At 35.1% G+C, this 13,075-nt stretch overlaps 1 protein-coding gene across 1 annotated transcript; it reads left to right on the forward strand.

Moving 5' to 3' along the window:
* Positions 1 to 2,857: 2,857 nt before the first annotated feature.
* LOC112569124 lies at positions 2,858 to 11,896 on the forward strand. The gene is made up of 12 exons (XM_025246820.1): positions 2,858 to 3,064; positions 4,601 to 4,724; positions 5,043 to 5,157; positions 5,922 to 6,057; positions 6,463 to 6,551; positions 7,073 to 7,117; positions 7,703 to 7,838; positions 8,185 to 8,276; positions 8,625 to 8,690; positions 9,718 to 9,747; positions 9,918 to 9,974; positions 10,239 to 11,896. The coding sequence occupies exons 3-12, from the start codon at positions 5,091 to 5,093 to the stop codon at positions 10,340 to 10,342; spliced, it is 822 nt and encodes a 273-aa protein (XP_025102605.1). The 5' UTR covers positions 2,858 to 3,064; positions 4,601 to 4,724; positions 5,043 to 5,090; the 3' UTR covers positions 10,343 to 11,896.
* The last annotated feature ends 1,179 nt before the right edge of the window (positions 11,897 to 13,075 follow it).

Here is a 13,075-nt window from a genome sequence, read left to right on the forward strand (position 1 = left end):
TGTGCATTAATTCCCAACTTTGAGCTACCTCTCACAATAGAAAAAAGAGTAATCTCACAGTCATGGACATTCACAAGTCGCAAATTCATCTGTCGGTAATGATAACTTTTTTCCCTTTTGTTTAGTGAAGCCTGTTGTCACGACCTTTTCTACTTCTAAGGGTAAACACGACTTTTCTGATTGCTTATAGATATATATATCCTTAAATTTTACTGCTAATTTATGCATCAAGTTCCAACTATCAGCTATGTCTAACAGTAGAAAGAAAGTAATTTTACAGTAATCGGCATTCATTAAACGCAGGCGCCTTCTATCAATGATGAGATAAACAAACTTTTCTGGTTTTGCAGGAAATTTAACCATTAACACCACATCTTCATCTAATGGTGAGAGATTTAAATTTATTTATATCTACAAGTGTCTGATTCTGATAAGCACATAAGCTATCTACTCTCATACACCGAAAAAATTAGGAAATAAACATACACGGAAGATGTGAAGAAGAAAAGTGTAATATAAAAGATTGTTTTCAGTCTACGTATTTTTATGTTACTGTTTCTGTGGCAATCGATGTTAATATTATTCTACTTAGAATTGATATGTCTCTTTCTGCTGTTGTTTCTTTGGGGGAATGTCTAAATAGAATATAAACATCGATATGTAAATATGAAGGCAACATGGTTTACAACATCGGAGAAGCTTGAGTGTCGATGAAGGTTCATAATCCTGTTAAATCAAAAACCCAAAACAATATGGCAAAGCGAAGCAGTTACTGGATGAAAGTGTTCACGGGAAGAAACGAATAGAAACAAGCAGAGAAGAACAATCCAGAACAGAGGAGAACGGCGCAACAAACATCACAGATAGATAAAATACACTAAAACTCCATTAAAAGAAAACAAAACGACAGAGAACTAGCCCCCTATAGCTAGTTAGTCGAAGGGACATAACTCTACCATTGTTATACTTTAATAAACCAGAAATTACATGTTTCTGCTTCAGGGAGGAACCTTGGGACAGGAGCCGCTTCGGTTGCTCAAGTCTTCATGTTTCTGTTAGTGAAGCTCATGTTCATCTTGACCCTGGAGCTGTAGATTGCCATTGGTGCGTGCCATGTGCCTTACGAAAATAATCTTAACGGTCTCCTGACTGCAGCTTGAATAAAATTTTTAAAATATTTTTTTTTTGTTTACGATCATTGTATCATTCGTTTATAGATGGTAAAACTTTTGTATTGACTTTTGGACAATATTTTATGCTATAAGATTTGTACAGCGAAATGTTACTAGACATAAACTGGATAAGACTTTAAGTATAATAAACTACATTTTTCGAGTGTAAGAATAGAAAAAGAAGATTTAAAAAATGCATTTAAAAGATAATATATCGATGTAACTATTAGAACTAACACACACACACGTGAAAAGTAATTTTGTTACACATTGCCAGGTGACAGGTTGTTGACCATTTTTGACACAGTATAAATCTGATTGATATTGTACGTTGGAATAAATTGTTTCTAAAATTCCTTCATCAATGACACTTTGTTGTTGTGTTTCCTGTGTCATTCATGTTGTTGCTGTTAAAACCTGCTGTATGACTGGAGAAGCAATATATGTATATATAAAGGGGCTACAACTCCTTCGCTCTAAAACCCTCTTGTCTCCCTTTATATTCGTTGATGTGATGTGAGAAAAAGAAGACTAACGAACATGTGTCAGCTTCAGCATCTTTGTCAACAGCAACAACATCAGTGACAGCCAAAGATTCAAGGATTTTTTGCATTGCATGATCATAGTCTAAATATCATTCTGTGTAGGTAATTTTTAAAGCATTTTAAATTTATAATTTAATAATTTTATGGTATAAAAACACTTAAATTTGTGTACATTTGTCCATGTGTTTGTTTGTGCCTGCGCACGTGTGTTTGTGTTGACATATATTTGTAAGCATATATATATATGTGTTTCTATATACAGTTGCATGTATGTTGTTATTTCTTTGTGTGCTTATGTGTTTATTTTTCTGTGTGCGTGTGTGTTCTTAACGTGTTCGTGTGTTTTCATCTATATGTGAGCATGTTTCATTATGTATGTTTTTTATTTATTTTCAATGTGGATGCTTTAGGGTGATAGGAATGTTCGTGCACCTCATGGTGCTCACACGAGAATACAGAGAACCAAAGCTGGCAAACAGAGGAGCAGCTGTCACCACTGTACACTGTACACGATGTGCCACTCACAACCCCGTCTGTGTTGTACACACTGCGCCATCACAATTGTGTATAGTGACTAATTAAGAAGCTACTTATTTGAACTTCCGATTAAGCTCCAGCGGCCTCTAGCTTCTTGCTACTCAGTGTTCTAATTCAAGGGCGGGAACACACACACACAAACACACACAGAGAGAAATTTAGGCTGATACACATCACTGACAACGATTGAAAAGGCAAAATACGTGAAAAAACATTCCGAATTATACAACCACTGTAGTGACAATTGAAAAGACTCACATGTATTTCCAACACACATACACACACTTTCTCTCCCTGCAAACTCCCTGCTAGGCTTTCAAAGTGTCAGCTCCCCTGCTGGTTAATGTGCTCATGTAAGAAAAAAAGAACTGAATATGCAGGCCACCCTGCTTGACTTTGGGCTGAGACTGCTTTGCCAGGGTATCACAAAAGAAAACCTCCCTTTGTACATTCAACTGTTCCTTAGAATGCTTTTAACTTCGTGACATAATCAAAACATATGTCGAGACAATTATGTCTGGGGTCGCTCAGTGTCTGAAGCTGATGATAGCAAGTGAGAATGTACAAAAGATATTTTTGCACAGCTGAAGTCAGTACTTAAACTTCACATGAGTCAGTCGAAGTCTTGACTGATGGTGCGATGAACTTTGGAATATTATTGTTTGTCGACTGCGTATCAGTGAAATCTCCAAGCTAAGCTGCTGTAAACGAAACATAGAATCTGATACTGATGGGGTGATCAGATGATAGCAACTGGATTGGGTTACCCCGGTGGTGTGACGAAACTGGTCCTGGCCTTTACTTTTACAGGTAGGTTGTTTATTTGTCTCACTTTAATAACACGTTGGCTTCAATTGTATTATATATATACAATATATATTTTTTGATTTAAGAAAAAAAAAATATTGGATCTTGTGTTCAGCACTCGTTTTTTGCAGTATTAATCGAAATACACACTGAACTAATCTGGCTGACCACTGACAGACCAAGTACGACAACTAAATATGAACTTTAAACACACACACACAAAGAGATCTTTACTCAGTTACAATCACGAATAATAAAAAAAATGTTCATGCTGTCTACAATCGTTGTGTTCATAACAATAGTTTCGTTTCTGTGTGAAGACTCCTGTAATTTATGAAGGATAGCATGATATATCCAATTTGTCATAGAGTTTTTAATGCAGTCACGAAGAAAATAATTCAAAGGGGGAAATGGATCGAAAACGAAAAATTGAATAGAGGGCGGGTGAACAAGCTAAATAAGGAATAAGAAAAAAATTCAAAAGTCGAAAAACAGGAAAACTTCTATGTTGAAACTAAATCTTGCTGCATCTGTTTAGAGATCACAAGGTTTCGTGTCCGAACAGTTCCCCGGGTATTTTGATTTCCTTAACATGTTATCAGTCTTCTTCTACTTAGAGAGAACAAAATCAACACCGGGCTGATGCATTAGCAATAAAAAAAACAAATCGTCTTCTGTCTTGTTGCAGCTTACAAGTCAACCCTGTAGTATTAAGAAGTATAAACAGTGTATCTTTCACATTTGTGACTTATTACTTTTTTCGTTGTATGACCTATTGAACAACGGAATAGCTTTCAGTATTCATTAAACCTGTTGTATAAAAGATATATATATATATACTATTTGACTTGCTTAATTAACCCTATAAATAGATAATTTAATTTGCTTGTTATGAAAAAAAATATATTTATTTTTTACCAATAAATGTGCACATAAGTTTTGTTTAACTTAATTAATAGGTGTTCTTTTAATACAGAAAAAAACCGTAGTTTACTGAATATGTATTATCTCAGTTACCAAACACATGTACTAAGATGTATAGGTCATCGTAGCTTACTTTCTTGTGGGAAGTGGTACTTTCTTAATATATTGTCATGTTCAAATCTCTCTTTTCTCTCTATCACACACACACACTCGCTTACATACATGCATACATATCATACTTATATGAATACTTCGTGTTAAAACATTTTTCTAGACCCTTACTTTATTGTAATGTTCAGCAACAAAATACAACCTGTATACGTCAGGCGGAAAGACACATTACCAAAAAAATCTACAATAAGTAGAAACACATTAAAAATACATTCTGAAAATAGCTGAGCTATTAAGGTCACTGGTCTCTTTTGCTCACTCTCTCTTTCAGACACAAAAGCCAGCAAGCGCGCACACACACACACACACAGATACTACTGATTTATCCACTACATATCAATCTGAAATTTCCTGGGACTCTTTCGTTTTAATTGAAACCTTCCGCTGCAGGAAAAAAATAAAAGTGTTAAATGTCAAGCGGTTATTGCATGGTTTCACTTTCAGCTACGGCTATGCAAGAAGAAGGAAAGCAGGAAAGAAAGAAAACGATTTATGAAAACTGCATAGTGAAGTCAACATTACTTCAATTTCCTTTGAAACTCCAGGATTTTTACTCTTTTTTTCACAGGTAATCTTACAGTTCTATAATAGTAATCATCATCATCATCATCATCATCATCATCATCATGATCATCAGCAGCAGCAGCAGCATATTATCATCATCATCATCATCGCTGTGCTTGATATGCCACACGAAATATAGGGAAAAGTATATTTGGTCTCTGTATTTCTTTTTATCTTATTATATCATGTTAGAGCTGTATGTACCTGCATACAGATAATGTAGGCACAACACAGAGTGTAGTAATCAGATCCTTGAATGATACTCCAATGAGCGTGAAAATATTACTGCTGTTATTACTGTTGTTCTCTGTTTGCTCCTCAGCAATACGAAGGAAGCTGTTGCAAGTGAAAATCCGATATTACTGTCGTGATGAAATCAAATGAAATGATCGGTCCGGTTGGTTTAGTCCTAATGTTCCTCGTTCTTTATTTTACAGGTACGTTCATGATTTTGCCATTGTTTTAACCTTGAAGACATCTTCCACGTAGAATTATGAAATCTCATGAGAATATTCAACATCTTATTACATATCATAGTAGGAGATAGTGGACAGCGGTGCAGTTTTACCCCATTAAACACGACCATTAAAGGAAATCATGAATGAATGTCCCTCAGCGGATGATTGATGATGACTTATTGTTTTTACCAGACTTCAAACGTCAAAACAGAAAACTATTTTTTTTAATCGATAGCTGGTGTACTCTCGCCATTATTGTGTAATAGTTTTGCGAAAAAATAACTTAGACAAAGATTAGGCGTTTCTTTTCATACCTGGTAGACTAATATGTCATTTAGGCCTCTCCGATGACCTTCTGGCAGGTAACGAAAGAATCTACAAGATTACACTGAGTGACCATAGAGAACGAATGGATAGCAGCTATGAGACATTGAAAGTCGTGGTCACACACACCAGAGCACAAAAAATATAGATGAAAAAAGCAGCTTCCAATATTCGGTACCTGTCGTGTTTAAAGATGGCAGCTAAAGTAATCCGCATCATTTCATCTATATTGATGCCTTACAATCAACTTTAAAAAAGTCGCCTCCCGCGACAAATTTTCTTGACTTGATAAAAGAATTCTCGATCTAAATGGTCATTCGTTTATTACTTTCCTGTTCATATATCTCAACATGTTTTCCTCTTGTTCTATGTCTATCAACAAACTGCGGAATATTAACACTTTTTGCACTGTTGTTCAGTCGTAGGCGCACAAGACCCGTGTGACGCCAGTGATGCTAGGAAGATCATGTCCTGTGCTTCTATTTTCGACTGGAACATATTTTCACCGAAATGGGACACTTGTGAAAAGGAACTAATCACAAAAAAATTTTGTAGGTGAGTTGACAAAGTATTTAATATATCACTTCCTCTCATTTTGACCGTCTTGCTGGCTGTATGACTGGCTGGCTTTCTGTGCACTAAATTCGTTATGTCGTTTATGCTTTGGTATTTTTTATGTTGCTGGCTGTTAAAATAAACTAGTCTACATCGAAATGAAAAGTACCTTCACATGAGGTATCAGTTGGCTTTCTCGGAAATGTTTGTCTCATTATCAAATATTAATAAATAATAAATAATAAAAAATAAATAAATAATAGCATAAACTACAGTCAACAGCATTACCGTATTCAAGTTCTTGCTATATACTAATGTCATATGGCAACATTGCTTTATCTCAGTAGCCTAAGTAGTAAATTGAAAAAGGAATACAAATTGTTCATGGTAATTTATCTTTTGCAGAGACATGATACTGATGCACTTGTGTATGATTCAAAGTGATATTTCACCAGTTTGCTTGGAGGACAGTTCAACAGAGACAGATTTATACGGTATGATTGTGTTGGTAAATGTATCCTGTCTGCATAAAAATCTTCTAGAATAAACGTACCTGCAATTTCAAATGGCAGTATAAAGTAATAGTAAAATAAAAACAGTTGCAGTAATCACTATTCAGACATCAACTCTTATTTTTTTCTTACTAAAGCAGTGGGTGATATAAATATAGTTTAGGATCGTCACTTTTTTTTCCGTTCTGTTGGCGGATGATAGAAACAGTTTACATATCTCTTTCCCTTCTACAATCATCTCTTGGAAAGATTTTGGTTTTATAAAAATAGCATGAGGTAAAAGAACTCAATTGCCAGCCAATGTAATTGGGTTCGGGTTAGACTTAGAGCATTAAGAGTGATGGTGGTGTTGTCTGTATTGGCAAATGTACATTTTTACGATAACTGATTATTTTGTCGTTTATTGCCTTAGCGATCTACTGCGCACTTGTAGTTTATAGCGGTCACTATCTTCTCAAATACATGTAAGTATTTTTCAAATTTTTATTATTTTCTCTTGGAAGTTTTCGGCTGCTCACTGAACGACGTGGAGAAAATTTGTACCGAAGGTAAATCGCTTTTAATCTGCTTCGAACATTTTGTCTTCTTTGTTAATATTCTCTATGGCAAGTTGAATATCACATTATTTCTCCCACCAGCAACATTAACTTATTGGTTGTAGCACCTTCTGTACTCCTTATGTCTTTCTCTTTGTGATCATGTTATGCAATCGGTTTCTTTTTTGTCTTATTTTAACTGGTGTTTGTCTCTGAAGGTATCTTCCAAAGTATAAAATGGCTTTTTTCTTTCAGTCGCCAACTTATTCTTGTCCTATGTCCTGTTTTAGATAATCATTAACAATATCCTGATCCTTTTTTAGTTATTACAGTAATATATCTTATATTACCTAAAGATGGCAGATGAACGGTGCAAATCGTGATCATTTTATATTTAGTGATTTCGTACACTCATACTAACTCTCGCAAAGCCAGAAGAAAATGTTTTATCTTGATAAAACAATTCACGATCTATCTAAGCAGATATCTGTTATTTGTCTTATAATAAGTTATTTATATCAACAATACACTTTCCTCTCGCTCTGTGTTTATCAATAGAATAGCTGCTTCTCACACGTTTGTTACATTTGTCTTCAGTGCTGGAAAGACCAGAACAGTGTGACTACGATGTAGTTGAAAAGTCAATGTCCTGTATTTCTGACAGCTTCTTGAACTTTCTATTACATCACGGCGCTTCTTGTAATACTGAACTAATAACAAAGGATCTTTGCACGTAAGTTTAAAAAGTATTAAATATTTAATGTGTGAATACCTCCCCTTCTTTTTGTTTAATTCGTTATGTTGTTGATGCTTTTCTATTATTATTAGAATATTATGATTTTTTTGGTCTGTTAATTTAAAATGGTTTAAATTAAAACGGAAACTCTAGGTACCATACGTGTCCGACCATTCTCTCGGAATTTTTATCTCATTATTACATATTAAACAGGGACGAACAGATTAAATTAAACTACTGTCAACAACATAGCTCATATTGCTATATTATTATCAAATGGTCATTGCTTTTTCTGTCACGTTTCGAGGAAAGTAAAAAGAAAAGGAAGAACATTTTGTTGCAGAGATTTTTTATGGACTATGGAGTGCTTCATTAAAAAAGATATTTCCTCATATTGCTTGATGTACAACGTAACAGAAGGATCTCAGCAAAACGGTATGATTTCGTTCTTAAATGAATCTGATTTACAAATAAGATGCTAATCTTATATACATATATGCTAGTGCTATTGAAATTTTTCATTAAAGTTGAAAATTGTATTGTATTTAAATAGTTACTAAAACTCAGTTGGAACAGTCAGTATTCAGTCACCAATATTTTTAACGACGATAATGGCAGAGGTGGTAGGGAAACTTTTCATTATCTGTCGTTAATTACTAAAACACTCTGTGTACAGTTGAATTTTATCATTGTCAAATTTCTATCTGTTCTGTTACCTAATGACTGAGCACTTAAAATAAATGTTACATTTCTTTCTCACTTTTGCAAGTCTCTCTTGTGTAGAGTTTGATTGTACAGTGCGCCACTTGGAGGAAAAGTGCATCGATGATCGTTTCATCAAAAGACACGGTAGATGACACCTTTCTTCATTTCTTTGTTGACATTGTCTTTTAAGAAAAGTGAAAGATACATCATTTTTCATCAATATTGAAACCTTTACTGTAATATATTTAATTCATTCATTGTGAAGTTTTTACACTGACTAGGACTGTATCTCTATAATTAACTGCAATTTGGTTGAGCTTTTCTTCATACAAATTTAAACATTTGTAGGAGAGCTTTTTACGAAATATTTAGTAGTTTGGTAGTTATACCATTTTAAATCAAAATTTCTTAAAATTTAACACACTGTTCACAAAAAAATTCATTAAAAAAAAAACTAAGCCGATTTTGCAAAATCCCCCTCCTACGTTTGTAGATCTTCCTTTTAGGTAACTATTTCAAACAGAATTTTGAGTCTACTCACAAAATTGACGAAGTTATAAGCTTTTTAAAATGTTTGTTTGGGCGCCATTTTGGATTGTTTCCATGGCAACCGATAGCGCGACGAGTGCAGTAAAACTATTTTTTGAAACTTCATTCAAAGGCTAAATAGCTGATACAAAAAAATCCGCGCTATCCCGTGAAACAAAAAACTTTTTTTTTGACCGGTGTCTGGCCTTAAGATAAGATAAGATTACTTTATTGTCCAGCAAAGGAGATGTGTCTTCCAGCATGCAAGCAGTCAGAGAGAAAATCAAAAACATCAACAATAACATCAGCAATGGCAGAAGTGAGCACACACACACACACACGCCCGTATCAAAAGGACAATACACCAGTTTCCATGACTACATAATATTAAATGTTGTTTGAATGTCTATTCTATGCACAACACACGTTTGCCAAACACGCATCACAGCAAACCTATTTTAGTTATCATGAGAACATGGAAAGATACAATTCTAGACTAACTTATTTATACAAAGTATCAAAACCCTCATATCAATGCAGCGCTTTTCGTCTCATTTTACTGACTCTCAAATGTCAACATGTCAGACCACTTCTTCACTCGTTTAAACATTTGTTTAATCGCTATTTGTGTTTCACTGCACAGGAGATTCGGTGCAGACTACAAAACCTGGAGGTAAGAATTTTTTGCTTACATATTATACAGGTATTAGCAAGAGGGTTAGCTGCATTTCTTGAGGAAATAATCAAAATCCCACTGTGCTCACCCCCGTTACAAATTAGTCAAAACCAAACAGAAATTTTTCAAACATTTTATCACAATATGTTTTGTTTTCCAATTGACAGGAACTTCAATTCAAACAAGAAACTCGCCATCTAAAACTCGCCATGTACAGTTGAGAGGTACACAAACTAGCCCTATATTTCTACAGTCGATGTGTACAGCTTAGCCATATATTTCTACAGTTGGGATGTGTAGTCAGTCTAAAGCTGTATAGTCGGTATGTACGTAGGATGTTATAGTCCTGTATGTTTACAATTAAAACACAGGCTAGCTCTAGTCAGCATGTATTAGGACTAGTCCTCTTTCCTCTCTACAAATTTGGTTTTTGTTGTTGTAATTCATGTATTCTTTTTCTTTATTTACGTGCATCATTCATGTTTCAGGGCAAACTAAAGGTGCCAGAGGAGGTTCAGTGACACACACTTCTTTTGCCCTGTTAATTGTCATCACCATCCTATTGCTGTTTATTTCCATGCAGATTGTGTAGTTTATGTCTTCTTTTAAAACCTGTCAACACCATGTTTTTAAGTATTGCATATTCTTGTAGCTTTCTAGCTTATGTGTATCATACTGTTAGATGTCAACCAGATACTAGCACAACCTTTCTAGTGATGGCAAGTTTAAGATGAAACAATGAAAAGTATACGACAATAGCTCAGCTTTTATTACTTTGTGTCAGAGAGGATAAACAAGTAAAAGACTCTTTCTCCTATTTCACCACCTGTTTATTATCTCTTATTTAAGGAAGAAACTACACATGAAATAAATTCACATTATCTCTATCAGTTAATTACTGACAACATTATCAGCGCTTTGTTCATGAAGATCTGTTTATGTTAGAACTTTATCTTGCGGTTCTTATTATTGTTAATTCTACACCACGATTAAGATTGTTTTAATGCTATTAGTTGTGTTATATTAATAAGGATGAGTCCATGCTCATGATGTCAATACAAATATCTGCCCTTCTTTGGCTTGATACTTGTTAGTGGTTATTGTATATTATGTTTAACAATCATTTTCTTCTTTTGTAATGTCGGGACAAAACCTAGAAACCCAGACAATATGAGCAGCTTTAATGAATTGCAAGCATGAACACTCATAACACGTTGATGCCGCAAGCTTCTACCCTTTTGACTACAATGTGCTCTGTAATTATGAGGCCAAGATTTTTCCTGAATGAAATTCATCAACTCCGTTGTCGTCGTTTGATCTGCTGCTGCGCTATCCCTGCTATTGAACAATGCTTCTGCGGTGAGATAAGGGACACAACTCTTCGATTTCTTCCTCTATTTTGTTTGTCTCCCTTTACATTCGCTTGCTTGCAAACAGAAAAAGCGCAGGCACACAAACAGGAGCAAACATCAAAATTAATATCAACCACAAGTTTAATAATAGCCGCAGCAAAGTTTCAAAGTATTAGTTTGTATACTTTACCATACCAGTTGTTAAAACTCTTATTTGGACTTATTTAAAATCTTTTGACATTTGAATTATTCTTTGATTAAAGATGTCTTTGTGTGCACGGGACTGCTGCTTATTAAACTTGTTTTTCCGGAGGTCAAATAAGAATGGCCGTTGGACGTAAGATTCCACTTAAATTAGGGGAGAAAACCCAAGTCGCAGTTGAGCGTGCTTACAATCATATGCATCGTCGTGTTAATCATTTTTCAAGCAGAAATCAACGGACGTACCTACTGAAGTCACCAAAACGTAATTTTATACGTTAGTGGGAAGATCTTAAACTACTTATCTTATCCTCGAAATGCTAGATAATCATTATAAGCAGTAGAGAAGTGATGCACTTACAAAACTATGGCTTCGTGACTAAATCTTTGTGTTTCCATGACAGTTACTGACGTCCACACATACAAACCACTTCTGCATCTTTTGTCTCTTTCTTTTCTCTTCGTAAAGAGCTAGACTCAACTGTTTAAGAGAACCGACTCATGCAATTGCCACATGTGCCAACACCAGCAGACTGGAAGCTTTAAATCCCAATGTATACCTGTCCTGACTGCATAGGTATGTGTGTTTGCAATGCATATGTGCATTTGAATGTGTGTGTGGGTGTGTGTGTGTTGCTCTTGTAAAGCACGTTGAGGTTACATCAACATATACAGTTTAAAAAATGAAGTTATTATTATTATATATCAGTGGTTCATAACTTGTGGACTTGAGCGGAAGTGTATATACTTTGTGGTTATTTACTTTCTTGTGACTTCTTACATTTCCTGAACACATCATCCACCTATTGCTATTCTCTAAGAAATTCTTCAAGTTGTTGTCTCCCACTCCTTTTCTCTCTCTCTCACCGCCCATTGCGGACGCACACATATACTATGGTTTACGTTACTGATTTTTGTAAGTATTTTTGTATACGTTTGCTGGTAAAGTACAACGACTAACTGCAGTCTGAATTTGTAAGTTATTAAGCAGAACCATACATCTGCAGAGAAATTTGTAATTCAAACACACCGGTAACAGATACAAAAATCTTTGTAAAAAATCCGGAAACACACACTTAATAACATCTGGCTGCGCTCTCAAGAACACTGCTCTCTCTCTTATTCACTTACACACAAGCACTCACTCAAGCGCGAGAGAGAGAGAGAGAAAAAAAAATTCACATATACTGATTAATGTGAAATATAATTAAACACTAATCGCCTCAGCCAATCTCTTATTTCCGGCGAGTTTGTAATATAATACAGAAGAGGTTTCATATGGAACTGACAGCAATTATTATCAGTGTCTGATCAGTGCAAAACAAGGACTCTACAAGAGAAAAGAAAGCAGAAAAAGATTTTGCAAAATAGCAAATTACATTTAAATTAACGTACAAACATCAGCGGGCCAAAGAACTTAAACGAATGGCTTCGGCTTCACAATGCTTTCAAAAATCATTTCCTTTGTCATTACAACAATGATATCAATGACATTATCTCTACAGACACAATTGAAAAGTTTACAGCAGAACAGAAAAGGTCGCTCTTTTAATTAGTTAAGCATGGGGCAACGTGTAGAGCAGACCTGGGCAACGGCCTGCCCGCGGGCCGCATCCGCCCCGCCTCCTGTCTCTGACCAGCCCGCCCGCCAGTATATATACTATATATACAGTAGTGGGTAAAACTGAGTTAACTATATTAGTCCTGCCCTCTACAACCATCCCAATTTCTCATGCGGCCCCTTTGGAAAATTAATTGCCCACTCGTGGTGT

Source organism: Pomacea canaliculata, linkage group LG7, assembly GCF_003073045.1.
Source record: "Pomacea canaliculata isolate SZHN2017 linkage group LG7, ASM307304v1, whole genome shotgun sequence".
Lineage (NCBI taxonomy): Eukaryota > Metazoa > Mollusca > Gastropoda > Architaenioglossa > Ampullariidae > Pomacea > Pomacea canaliculata.

Bases quoted from the DNA above. Each gene is read 5' to 3' on its own strand.
- LOC112569124 (XM_025246820.1), top strand. From the start codon at position 5,091: ATGAAATCAAATGAAATGATCGGTCCGGTTGGTTTAGTCCTAATGTTC. The intron at 7,118-7,702 runs GTAAATCGCTTT...ATTTGTCTTCAG, and splicing joins GGAGAAAATTTGTACCGAAG to TGCTGGAAAGACCAGAACAG. The intron at 9,748-9,917 runs GTAAGAATTTTT...TCCAATTGACAG, and splicing joins GCAGACTACAAAACCTGGAG to GAACTTCAATTCAAACAAGA.